The 13669-nt window shown below is 35.6% G+C and overlaps 1 protein-coding gene across 2 annotated transcripts in view; it reads left to right on the forward strand.

The window, feature by feature from the left end:
* ITGB8 (integrin subunit beta 8) overlaps positions 1 to 13669 on the forward strand; it is an 83300-nt gene that overhangs the window by 51011 nt on the left and 18620 nt on the right. For both annotated transcript variants that reach the window (XM_029929805.1, XM_029929813.1), the window contains exon 7: positions 10128 to 10223. In XM_029929805.1, coding sequence (XP_029785665.1) covers positions 10128 to 10223 — 96 coding nt within the window. The remainder of the gene's footprint in view (positions 1 to 10127; positions 10224 to 13669) is intronic.

A 13669-nucleotide genomic window follows, 5' to 3' on the forward strand; every position in this document is an offset into this window, starting at 1 on the left:
TACAATCTCCTGGAACCACATGTTTCCCATTAGCTACTCTACGTGTGGAAAATCAACTGTATGAAACATCATTTATTTCTAATGCAAACTTATTTATCCAGAATGATAGGACAAAGCTTCCAGACTTTCTCAGATCTTAGTATCCCAGTGTCTACATATTTTTCCCCTGCTTTTTATAGGGGAAAAAAAAATCTGACAGTTCTGTTCATTAAGTATTTAGGTCCAAATAACTTAACTATTTATGTCCTAAGAACATAGTAGCCAACTAAAAATAATATACAGGAACCATCAAAAAATACATATATGTGTATCTTTATGTTATTCTTAGTAATTAACTAATAGAAACTTGCCAAGCTTTAGAATCAGACTAGACATCACCACTCTCATTTCCTGTTCCACATTGATTTTCATGCTGCCCAGTTTTGCAAAGATATGCTATCATCTAAAGGAACAAAGCCAAATGTAATCTTAAAAACACAAACTACCTCCAGCTGGTAGTTGATGGCTCCCTGACATGTGCTAAATTATCACACTGAAATTTAAAGATATTCCAAGGCACTTTGGTAAGTGTACTGTGGTGCTCCTAGGCACCTCATCCTCACGCACACTTTGGGAATTGCAATATTAGAAGCATATAAGTTATGTGGAAATTTGTGTGGTTCCCATGAGTCAAATTTAAATAGTTTAAATTTAGTTAATCTTGATCATCTTACCAGTCTTATTAAAAATCTAGAGGAGCAAGTGTATTACTGCATAGAATAAGTTCAACCCTCTGTCGGTTTAGCCTCTTGACAGCAGCCTCAAATTTTAAAGATTTTAAAAGGTACTTAGAGTTTGAATTTAAAAATTGGGGATTTGGAATTATTCCAATAATGTCTTTCCCTTTTCTAATTCTCTTCTATTTAGTCACATTTAGCTTTGGTAGACCCACCCATTTTAATTTAGTCATTTCTTATCTTTCCTTCCTTCTATTTAACCTTTTTAAGTCTGAGATAGACTTCTAAGTATTTACCAGGGAGTGGAGGAGTAGACAAGAGTATCTATTCTATTGTGAGCCAAGGAAATGCATTTTTTAAAAGAAAAAATAATAATTACATTATTCTCAAATTGCAATGCATTATCCTGTTGAATTTTTGCCAAGTCACTGAAGTCATGTCTTTTTTATTTAGAGGGTGCTGCTGTACATCTAGGAAAGATTTCTTATGATGAAGAAATGCTCTCGACATATGCCATGCCATATAACCTTATGGAAATAAATTATAATTCTGGTGGAATTTTACACTGTGTTTGGGCTCTTATGACATCAGGAATTTGGACAATCTATCATGAACTTCATTTGCCTTCTTGAACTTTGTTCCACCTACTTAACACAATGAACCTTCCACATGTCACTGATGTGTATCGAGTAAACCAAGGAGCAGTGTGTTGGTTAATACCTTAGAAGAATAATTTTATCTCATTTATCCCATGTCTTTGTTTTAAGGGATACTCTTCCTAAAAATTCTCATTCCCTTCATTTCCAGGGACACTGCCCTAAAACAAAAGAGGTTGAAGCATTTTGATTGATCCCTCGACTATGTATTTACATCTGAAAGATATGCTACTGCTCTGCACCTTCCTATATTCCAAAGCTGCCCTGAACCTGACTCTAAGCAGATTTCCCTGCTTATTTTAAAATGATCTCCATCCTCTCCTATTTGGCCATTATGGAGGAATTTAAAAAGGTATAATAAGTTAGACAAGCAATTAAACACTTCACTTCCCGGCTCTTCCTCTAACGGCCAACACCAGTAATGTTGAGTGGTATCTCAGCTTGTTGGTCTAAGACTCTGGTTGTTTTATTTATAAGAGAAAATAACTGATAAAAGACCTTTTATGTGACTAAATAATATGGGCCAGAGTTCTGCTACTTGTACACATGGCTATTTCATGAGGGTCAATGTGAATCCCAAAATAATAACAACCACCATGTTTTGGCTATTTATTAACTGAAACCATTATAGCAAACACTGCATACAGTATTAAATTTATCTTCATGGCAACCCTGTAGAGTAGTCATATTAGCCTTTTTCTTTTTTTTAACAAACAGGAAAACTTAGGGTAGAAGTAGTTAAATAAGTTGACTAAGGACAGACAGCTAAGAAGTTTTAGTAAGTAGCAGAGGTGGGGCTTAATCCAGTTCAATCTTAAATTAAAATCTGTATTCTTTACCACAGTGTCTCAAGGGAAAAGTATAAGAAATAGAGCTATGAAGTCCTTGGTGTAATTTCTGATCTAATTTCCTGGTTGCAGTCTTACTTACGGAAGACACAAAGTACATAATTTTGTTTGCATGAATAAAGAAGATAGAATTAAAAGGTTTCTATTTACACATTATTACACATTAGTATATGGCTATTGGCAAGTAATATTATACTATTGAATAAATTATATTTTCCACTGCTTTTTCTCCAAGTTCCAGAATGAAAACTTGAGTAATAATGTAGTCTTATAATTTATCCAGTAATAAAGGCAGTCTAAAATATGGCATTCTTTCTAAAATAGTAGATATTAGTATAAAAATCATTAATGGTGTAGAAAGAAGGTTATTAATACTGGGTCTAAAATTTCAGCCTGTTTCCTCACCAAGCTCTTCCAGGATGATTCTCAGTCTCACTCAGAGACTTCCTTACGGCATTCCACCCCATCTTGGCAGAGGCCAAGAATAACATCAAGGTCTACAGTAATAGTGAAAGGGAGCTAAGGAGCAAATATTTGGAAGAGGCATGCCAGTCATGCAATGAATCCTTATTGGTGTATTTTCAAAGGTTGTTATGATTGTCCATTCTGGAGGGAGACATGTAAATTGGCAAAATCCTATCAGAGTCCTAAATGTCTTTAGTAGCTTAGGTTTGTTGTTTCTTTTTCTAACCACTCTTCTTTTTCTGGGAGGTGGGGGAGGGCGGGTCTCATCATATTATGGTCAGGGATTCTTCACCCTTCCTATCATATATCTCCTCAGAATCCTCTCACTGCTGGATTCACAGTTCATTCCCTCCCTTGTAGCCTCATTTGGATTTACTAACTGCTGAACTGGTCACCCTCTTAGAGGACAGAAGCTGAATTCCAGAAGGCATATTAGGCATTACTAAAGAGCTTTGCTTCATTATTGGTAAAAACAGCCAATATTCTGCTTGTGACTTATCATGTAACTTTATTTAACATGTTATTTACTTATAGTAAGTCAATTAGGAAGGCCTTTTTCCCCTCAACTACTTGGAATTATAATCAGTTTTTCCAGAACTACTGATGAAGATAGAGAACCTGAGAAGGTACTTGACTAATTTAGTCTATAACTTTGCTGAGTTAACAAAAGTTAAAGTTACTATATTTATTTGTGTTCCTATTTTTCTGAAAGGGCTATTTCTGACATTTTCAAATGTCTGAGAGACTCATTTATAATTAATGCCTTTATCAGATAGCATTCCATGTAAGGAGACAATATTAATCTTTTAGTAAAGAGACTTTTCACCTATTTTTGCTGCTCTGCAACTAAGAAGTAACTTAGAAATAACTACAGAAAGTGGTAAGTGTTTCTCTTTTTCTGCTTCTCATTTTCTTTGTCTCAGACACATATTAATGAAAATGCGAATTCACTGAGCACTTACCTTGTGCTGGCACGTTGCTAACCACATCATTTATGTTATATCATTCATATCTCTTCAACCCATTTTATAAACAAGGAAACTGAAACTTAGAGACCTCAGGATAATTTATGCAGGGCCACTGAGATACTTCAGGTATCAGTCAAGATCCGCACCTATGCTGTCTAGTACCACAATCCTTTGCTGTGCTTGTGCTGGCGGCCTCCATTTATATTATGCCCAACCCTGAGCTGGAGGACCTGTGCGCTGGGCCCTCCACATACCTGAGCATATTAAATCTCTGAGTCAACTCAACAGGGTAATAAGCACCATCATACCCATCCACGATGAGGTGGAGAGGGAGGGTAGATATCTTGGTCTGGGTACTGATTATCAGATCTCTAGCTTGCCCCCTACGTAACAACCTTCATACTGAGCACTGGCTGCTTTTCAGAAAACCAGTGAATGTGAGTGATTTTGGTGACACTGAAAGAAAGCTAAATTAGGAGTCTTTTTAAAAATAGTTTTAAGCATATTCAACCCTGAAGTCTTCCCAAAATAATTATTATAAATGTTTTGAATGCCTAAAAATATACTTCGCAAGCCCAAGATTATACAATAGTCCTAATTTTGCATGATACTCAATGCTGTATCTAATGAAAAACAAATCTAGAATAACCCCAAATCTTCTGCCTTTGTCACAGACTGAGGTTTAGCAGAGTAATAACTATTTAAAGTAATATGGAGAGAATGTCTAAACCAAAACCATCCTTTTAAGAGAATTAGAATTTATTTAGTCTCATGGAAATTACCGATTTGTAATTATGGGAATAATAGTAACAGTAATTCTAATATGGCTAAACTAAAGCATGTAATAATACTTTTCACCTTATTTCTTACTTTTTTTGAAACATAACATCGTACCTAGAAAGTTTTATATCATGTTTTAAGTCCATATGCAGTTAAATTTTTAAAATAGTGTTAAAACTTTTAAAACGAACAAAATGCTTCCTTTTAGCTTACTGCTCTGTTAACTGTTTTAACTTATAAATGCCACAAGAACAATAAGGACTTCAATACTTTAGAATGCACCTAACCTGAATGTTTCTCATGCTCAAAGAAAAGTAACCAGAGAATGATCTCTGCAAACAATTTTTAGTTTATTTTTTTCTTTTAAATTGAAATCAAAGGCTGCACACAGAAGCACCTGGGCTAGGCTTAGAGTACCAGAGTACTGCTTTTATAATGGCTCTGAAAATGAGGTCTGAAAAAAAATAGTTTGCAAAAGTGGCACATTAAGAATAAAATGTGATGAAAATATTTGTGGAAATAGAATTTTCTAATTAAATGTTTCAGTTCAATCATATTTAAGCAGAAAATTCTTATTACCACTCTTCATTGAAAAGCTTACAAAAGTTACTAGTCCATCCCCCTCCTTCAGTAACTGGGATATCATGATTACAGTGATACTGTGTTTGCCAGGAGCCACAAATTCAAAAACTTGAGGGGCCAGGTACAAAGGCAAAACCAATGAAGCAAAGCATATCCAAGCATTGCCCAATATCTAACCTTTTGTAATGGCCTCCAAATGGCTTTTACTAAGCAGCATTTTCTTGAAAGCTTTCTTTTATTAAGTACTGTGGTATTTGCCCCATTATATTATATAACATTACCCAACATCAGAGTGAGATAAATATTGCTAGTACGTCCATTTTATAAATAAGAAAATGGGGGCACTAAAGGGATCAGGAACTAGTCTGGGGTCACACAGCCATACATAGTAGTGCCTACAGTAAATGTATGAAATGTGACATCATGACATGAGTCCCTATTCCCCATAATCTGGATTTAATAATACAGACTGGTGAGTGAAATGCTTTATACATAATAACTCATTTAATCCCCACCATAACTATGAAGGGTAGGTACTAATATTTATACCTGTTTCATAGATATGGACACTGGATCACAGAAAGGTTACAACAGATATTCAGTATGACATAGCTAGTAATAATAGAACCAGGAATTAAAGCACAGGTAGTCTTCCAGAGCCCCTGCTCTTGGTACAGTTCTCAACTGGAGTCATTTTGCCCCCCAGATGAGATGTCAATCTCCAGAGACATTTTGATTCTTACAAACAGTGGAAGGCAGGAGATACTGACATATAGTAGGTAGAGGCCAGGGATGTTGCTAAATATCCTACAGTGCACAGGACAACAGCAGTGCACCCACAACACAGAATACTTGCCCAAAGTGTCAGTAGTGCCACTGATGAAAAACCCTGGTCTATGTGATTATTACTGTGCAAATATACAAATGGAAAATACTCTATTGCCATAGATAGAGACTGACAACACACAATTTTAAGTCTCCACCTCCAAATAAGTCTCTGCTATCATTTTTATTTTCATTTTATTTATCTTTCTGCTAAAACATAAACTGTCAAACTATAACCCAGATAACTGAGTACTTTATTTAACAAGACATTGGTCTTTTTGCATCTTGTGATGAGATTCACTACTACAGCTTCTCTTAATTAGCATATAAAATTTTTACTATGAAGTTCAGTTTTATGAAAAGAACCTTAAACACTTCTTTTTTTGGTTACTATTTATGAACATTATTAAAATTCTCTCATATACTTCTATACAACTATCTCTTTAACGGGAATTGCTCCCAATGAATCTTTCTTACCTCCTCTTTCCTTCTGACATTTAAAGTTATTTCCCACAAGTCACAGTGAAGGTGCTGGTGAAGAAGAAAAATGTGAAAGGAATCCTTTTGGCCTTAATTACTTAGCAGCTGTCTTGGCACATTGCTTTCCCTTTTCCCTTTTGCCCCTGAAATGCCTGTTATCTCTATTAATTATTTTCAGAGTTTAGAGAAACAATATGTATGGGTTGGACAGAGGGGGAGTTAGAGATGAGGAGCACTGACGTCACCAGATTGGACAGCTGGCTGAGAGGGAGTGTTCTGCTAGTGATATATGAGACAGAAAAGATAAAATATTTAAAAGATAATATTCTTCATGGAGGAAAGGGGAAGGGGCTCCTAAAATGGCCATTAATCTATAGCTCTCCTGTCAACAGTGGTTTATTTAAACATCTGCTAAACATTTGTAATTTGAACAAATCAGCAAAGTAGCTAGAATTTTCTTTTAAAACAGATTTCTTTCTAGGGTTAAAAAAAAATGTGTCTTTTAAACTTAAAAATCCAGCTGATCTTCTTAATGAGCTTCTGACCAAACTAGAACCTTCTAGATTTAAATTTTGTGTACTTTTGGTGAATGTGACTTCCTGTTTTTGAAAAGGGAAAAGAGATTAAGGAAGCTCCAAAAGCTGCTTACATTTGGAACTATTCTTTAAATATTGATTTTATGATTTAAGTATAAACTAGTTAAAACATATGGATTAAATTGTCCTTAAAATATGAATGATTTTAAAAATTAAGGGGGAATGCTTGGCAAACTGTAATTATTTTTTGTCAAAGCAAGACTATTTCAAAAGTAGTTGTTGCCATTAAAAAAATATTCCCAATACAAATAGATTTGTTGTAAATCAACAGACTATAGATGCTGGCGAGGGTGTGGAGAGATGTGCACCCTCCTACACTGTTGGTGGGAATGTAAACTGGTGCAGCCGCTCTGGAAAACAGTGTGGAGGTTCCTCAAAAAACTATCCATAGAACTCCCTTATGACCCAGCAATAGCACTGCTAGGGATTTACCCAAGGGATACAGAAATGCTGATGCATAGGAACACATGTACCCCAATGTTCATAGCACCACTGTCAACAATAACCAAATCATAGAAAGAGCCTAAATGTCCTGATGAATGGAACAAGAAGATGTGGTATATATATACAATGGAGTAGTACATGGCAATGAGAAAGAATGAAATCTGGCCATTTGTAGCAAAGTGGATGGACCTCGAGGGTGTCCTGCTAAGTGAAATAAGTCAGGCAGAGAAGGACAGATACCATAAGTTTGCACTCATAGGTCTAACAGGAAAACAGGATAAACCTAATGGAGGGCCAGGGGGAGGGGAAGAGGGAAAGAGAGTTGGGGAGAGAGAGGGACGCAAAACTTGAGAGACTGTTGAATACTGAAAACGAACTGAGGGTGGAAGGGGGAGGGGGAGGGGGAAAAGAGGTGGTGGTGATGGAGGCGGGCACTTGTGGGGAAGAGCACTGGGTGTTGTATGGAAACCAATTTGACAACAAACTATTTAAAAAAAAACCAAATAGATTTGTTGTATCCTTCCTGGACTTGTTCTCTTTAATTCACCAGCATTATGGACATTGTCATGAATCTATTTTAAGAGTATACATAGTCTCGGAAACAAGGCATAAGGACTTATCTGGCAGAATTTATATTTTGGGAATTGTTTTTCTATTACTTTACAATTATATTCTTTAGAATTGCTCTGGGCAGAATTTTTCTGATGCAAATCCATGTGGAAATACTTCTTTAAACCTCTTCATAAATTAGTTTCATATCACACTTAAATGAAATTCATGTAAATTTGATTTGTTTTTTGCTACAATAGATTTTATAGAAATGAGATGTATTTGTTATGGTTATTATCTTAGTCCACTGTGTCTGCTGTAACAGAACACTACAAACTGGGTGTCTTATAAACAATAAAAATTTATTCCTCACAGTTCTAGAGGTTGTGATCTAAGATCAAGGCAGATTCCAGGATCTGGTGAGAGAATCTTTCTTAGTTCATATATGACAACTTCTAGCTGTAGTGTTTTCGCCACCTCCCATGGTGGAAAGGGCAAGATGGCTTTCTCCACTGGCCCTCTTTTTCTTTTTTTTAAGTTTATTTATTTTGAGATAGAGGGCACATGTGTGAGCTGGGGAGTGGCAGAGGGTGGAAAAAAGAGAATCCTAAGTGAGTGCGGCACTCTGTCTCACAACCATTGGATCATGACCTGAGCCAAAATCAAGAGTCAGATGCTCAAAAGACTGAGCCACCAAGACACCCTATGGCCCTCTTTTATAATGGCACTAATCTCATCCATAAGGACTCCACCTTAACGATCTAATCATCTCCCAAAGGCCCACTTCTTAACACCATCACCTTGGGGGTTAAGATTTCAACATATGAATTTGGAGAGGAGGACACAAATGTTCAGATCATAGCAGTTACTCATGTTAGTGATAGTATTTTTAAGAACAAGGCTGTTATCTAATATCTATGTATGTAAGTTTAATATGTGGGTCTCAGCTTAGGCTATAAGGAAAACTAGTCAAATTTTTATTTTACTAAATTCAGATAGTTTGCCAAAATACAGAAATGCTAACCAAGATGGTTTAGCAAAATTTCCCCTTAAAGAAAACACATTAGCATTAGAAGGTAAAAGGAGGATTAAAAACTACAGTGTAATTTGAACCTGAATCACACGATATGCATTAGACTCAGCCACATGATCCTTAGTTGCAACTTAGCTAATGCAACTTAACACCAATGAGCAGGTGAGGACAACTGCAGATGAAGTTTGACATCATCTCTCTGTTAAGTGTCTAGTCATGAAACTGTTATTTGAGATCATTGCTTTAATTTCTGGAAGACCATTTATATAAAGAAAAAATAAAGTACTATGTCTAACTATATGATTTTATATACCATTCTCTAGATAGCAGATTTCTCATAGTTACTAAATTGTATACCCTTTCTCCTACTCTTCCCCAGCTTTCTCACTAAACAAAGAATGTAACAGGTAGGTCAGCATAAGTTTTCTTTATCAAAGTAAAATAGATTGATCATATATGATGGAAAAATTAAGTGTACTGATAAGCTGAGAGATCTGTATACATCTTGTACGAGCTGTTGGAAATAAAAATCATTACTATTTGGTTTGAGTATTTATCATATGTAAAAAGCTATACAAAATAGATCACTTACAACTGGTATCTTTTTAATCTTGCTTGCAATCATGGAAGGCAGAAACCACTAACATGTTACAGAGGATGAACCTGAGTTAGAATTTTTCATCTTAAAGTGACAACCTGGGATTTGAGTACAAGGTTTTATGCTTTTAAACAAAGTTTGTACTATGTCATATTATATAATAGTTATACATGTATTTATGTGTATACATGCATATATTTGTATTTCAACACTTGTTATTGAATTTCAAAATGTGATTGTCACTAATGTGTCTCTATTTCTGAATAGTCCATTATTTTTCAGTTATATCACTGTGAAGCCAAAGTTAATCTAAAGAGGTACTGAACACACTTAGCATAATATTGATTTAGCCTTCTTCATTTTTCTGAGTTATAGGTTTATACAGGGCTTTTATCTAGAAAATATCCTTAATATGTTGATATTGTTCTTGTTTTTTTAAATTTAAATGTCTCTAATAAAATCTTATTCCTTCCCAACACAATATATTTTTATGCAAGTCCTATGGCTTTCCTCATGATAGATGTTGGGTACGTATGGGATTGAGCTAATAAATTTCAATACCTTCTGTGTTTCATTATCTTTTGCAGGAACATCCCTCACTAGGCCAACTTTCTGAAAAGTTAATAAACAACAACATTAATGTCATCTTTGCAGTTCAAGGAAAACAGTTTCATTGGTATAAGGTATGTGAACTCCCAAAATATAAAAATTAAAATGTTTGGATTGGTAGTTGAAATTAAAATACTTCTTACATTCTCAGTTAAGGATTCTGAAGTTATTATACTTTTGTGCAATCTGAATTTAACAATGTATTAGCTAATGTATACTACACAGTGTCTTAAGTAAACATTTATGTATAAATTCTATGTTTGTAACACGTAGAACCAAGTGTGGGCACTGATAGTGTGGTACTGACTGTGACATTAATGGACAAGGCTTTACTCAGGTAAAAAGTGGTTCACATTCCAACTACACCTTTCATGTCTGAATTCCTGCTTCTATTCAATCCCTGGACATATTCTTATAATAGATTAGGCTGGAGAATATCAACTTAGTTTACACTGGTAACAACATACCTATATTTAGTCTAGGCTGTCCAATAAAGGAACAATGGAAGTCTCTGAAGAGGCTGATCCAGTCAGACCTTTCCTATGTAAGAATAATCTTGGTTTTGTACACAGTCTTTCAGGCCTGTGTACAGAACAGATGTTTGGCAAAACCATGTCATTCCCAACAAAAAATTGCTTCTGTGACCCTGCTGTCATATTCTTTTCACAGTTTTTTAGGTTATTTTTTCCAGAAACTCTCTTTTCTTCATTTTCATGATGTTGTGACTCCTTGATTTTCATTGCATCTGTTTACTGAATCTCCATCTCCTTTGTTGTCTCTACCTCTTCTTGCCACTCGCACTGTCCTTTACTTCTCTTTTTTTATTTTTTTAATTTTTTTTTTGAGAGAGAGAGAGAGAAGCAGAGACAAAGCATGAGTGGGGGAAGAGCAGAAAAAGAGAGAGGGAGACACAGAATCTGAAACAGGGTCAAGGCTCTGAGCTGTCAGCACAGAGCCTGATATGGGGCTTGAACTCATGAACTGTGAGATCATAACCTGAGCCAAAATCAGACACTTAACTGACTGAGCCACCCAGGCACCCCTACTTATTTCTTTTAATATTCAGAAAAATTATATTTTCCTTCAGTTTCAATAAATGCTCAGATCCATTTGCATTAGCCACAAAGCTGGTATTCCCTCCACCAATTTCTCCAATACCTGACCACTATATGTATCATCTAAAATCACTACTTTAATAATTCCACTTCTTCCTTTAGAAATCTTAAATCAATCCCCTGTTTTCCCAAGTTGATATACCATGGAACCCCTTTTTAATGTGACAATCATTAATAGTCACAGCAGTAGGGCTCTAGGCCAAATTAAATGCCCAAACTACTTTATTAATAATAGTAACAGATTCCACTTACTGAGTTCTTATTATTGTCCGGCACTGCGTTTATTAACATGAATTCATGTAATACTCATTACAATGAGGTAAGTATTACTAATTTGAAGCCCACTTTAAAGATGAGGAAACACATTCTGAGAGGTTATAAACTTGCCCAAACTTTCCTAACAGTTTAAATCCTGTGCTCTTAACTTCTAAGCGTAATAGCTGAGTTTCAAGTTACTGTGCAGCTTATTACTGCTCTAGCCTCTTCCTGCTTTGCTACGGATTACTTAATACTTGCTGCTGTTATTGGCTTCAGCAGTTTCTCCCTACTCCTTTAAAAAGATTTTCATTGACTGAGAAAACCATAAAACCAGGTTTATTATTAATGGAATTATGTGCAAAGTAGGCATCAACAGGCTCCAAAAGCCAGACGAGTCCTGTCAGGAGGCCTGTGTATGCCCTTGAAGTCACCTACTTTAGCTGCCCAGACATATTTTTATCAGTCACCTCCATCTGGGTTGTAACAGCCTCCTAACCCATGTCCCACATTCAACTTCCATCTGGCTGCAGAATGATCTATTAAATCACAGTTGTGACCACAGTTCTCCCTAGAGCAAAATATTTCAGTGCTTCCTTCTGAAAGGATCAAGTCTTTAATGTGGCATATGAGCGCATCTCATCCCTGCTTGCCTCTGTGCACATACACTCACCCACTCACCAGGCTCTTTCTTTCCTTTGTGCCTTTGTTCTTGCTACATATCCCCAATGCCTAAAAGTCTCTTCCCCTCATTACCTGGTGCATTCTTAGTCATCCTTTAAGATACAGCTCATGGGTCACTTCCTCCAGGTAAGAATCCCTGACAACTTTCTCCAGCCCTCAAATGTTTTCTGGGTATCCTTCTCCTTAAGGTATCTGCCTCTCTCTATTACTTCATGTGTACATTGTTTTTTGAAACTGTCATTTATATACCTATGAAATCCTTAAGGATGGAAAGTCCAAAGTGGTACATAGTAGGTACACAAGAAAGGTTAGATCACTGGCTTTTAAAAATCTATGTGATAAGTCTTCCCTATTACCTAAGATTCCAAAGTGTTAATGTCCAAGTAATGGCTGGCATATAGTAGGAACTTAATGGTACTTGTGAATGTTAAAATGAATGTATAAATAAATTTCAAGACTTTCCATAATCTGATTCCTTATAAATATGCAGCCTTCACTCCAGTAAGACTGGTTTCTTCTCTTTTCTTACTTCATCTAAACCAGGTAAACCTTTTAAGCCTTCACTAATTCTCATTTTCTTACTAGGAATACCTAGAGTTTTCTCCATAATTGGTTTTTTTTCCTATGTTATTTTTATTTTATTTTTTTTAACATATGCAATTATTTTGCATCATTTACACTACAGTAGTTACAATTACACTCCAAACAGAAAAGCAAAGTAAAAAATCAAAACCCCAACTTCTATTTCATGTAATTAGACTTATACAGAAATTAGAATGTTATGTAACAACTAGTTAATCACCTAATTTCACAGCTATCTGAAGTGGCAATTGTTATATAGCAGCTTATCTATGATACATTCAAGATACATGATACAATTTATTACTTGCCCATAAGCTACAACACAGCCTGCTTAATACCTTTCCTTAAATTCCACTTCTTTACTACAGTATACTTGAGGTCCATGCAAAAAAGTAGCCACCTTTTATGTAGGAAATGGATGATTAAGTCTTTGGTGTTGTAAAAGCAACTTCATTTAAACATAACCACCCCCACCACCAAAAAAAGAAGAGGAAAAAAAAAGTAATGAAAATAATAAGGGAAAAGCCCAAGACACACTTCCTAGGGGGAAAAAAAGACCACAACAACCAGCATGTACTTTCTGTCCTTGACGGAATGTATTAAATAAGCAAACACCACCAACAGGCAAAACAAGCACTACAATGTAAAAATATAAAAAAAAAGGAAAACCCTCGCACATGCATAAATGAAAGGTTGCACACAAAGAACTCACATCTTTTCAAGCTTCAATAGTAAATATTCTGCTACTATGTATTAAATACTGCATGGTTTGCCCAAGCTTTTGTTAAGTGCTATCCATCAAGAATACCCACTCCATGAAGCCTCCATCTGTGACAATGATTTTTTTCTCCAGTTGGGGCCAACATGTCCTATAGGTCACTCCA

This window comes from Suricata suricatta, chromosome 2 (genome assembly GCF_006229205.1).
Source record: "Suricata suricatta isolate VVHF042 chromosome 2, meerkat_22Aug2017_6uvM2_HiC, whole genome shotgun sequence".
Lineage (NCBI taxonomy): Eukaryota > Metazoa > Chordata > Mammalia > Carnivora > Herpestidae > Suricata > Suricata suricatta.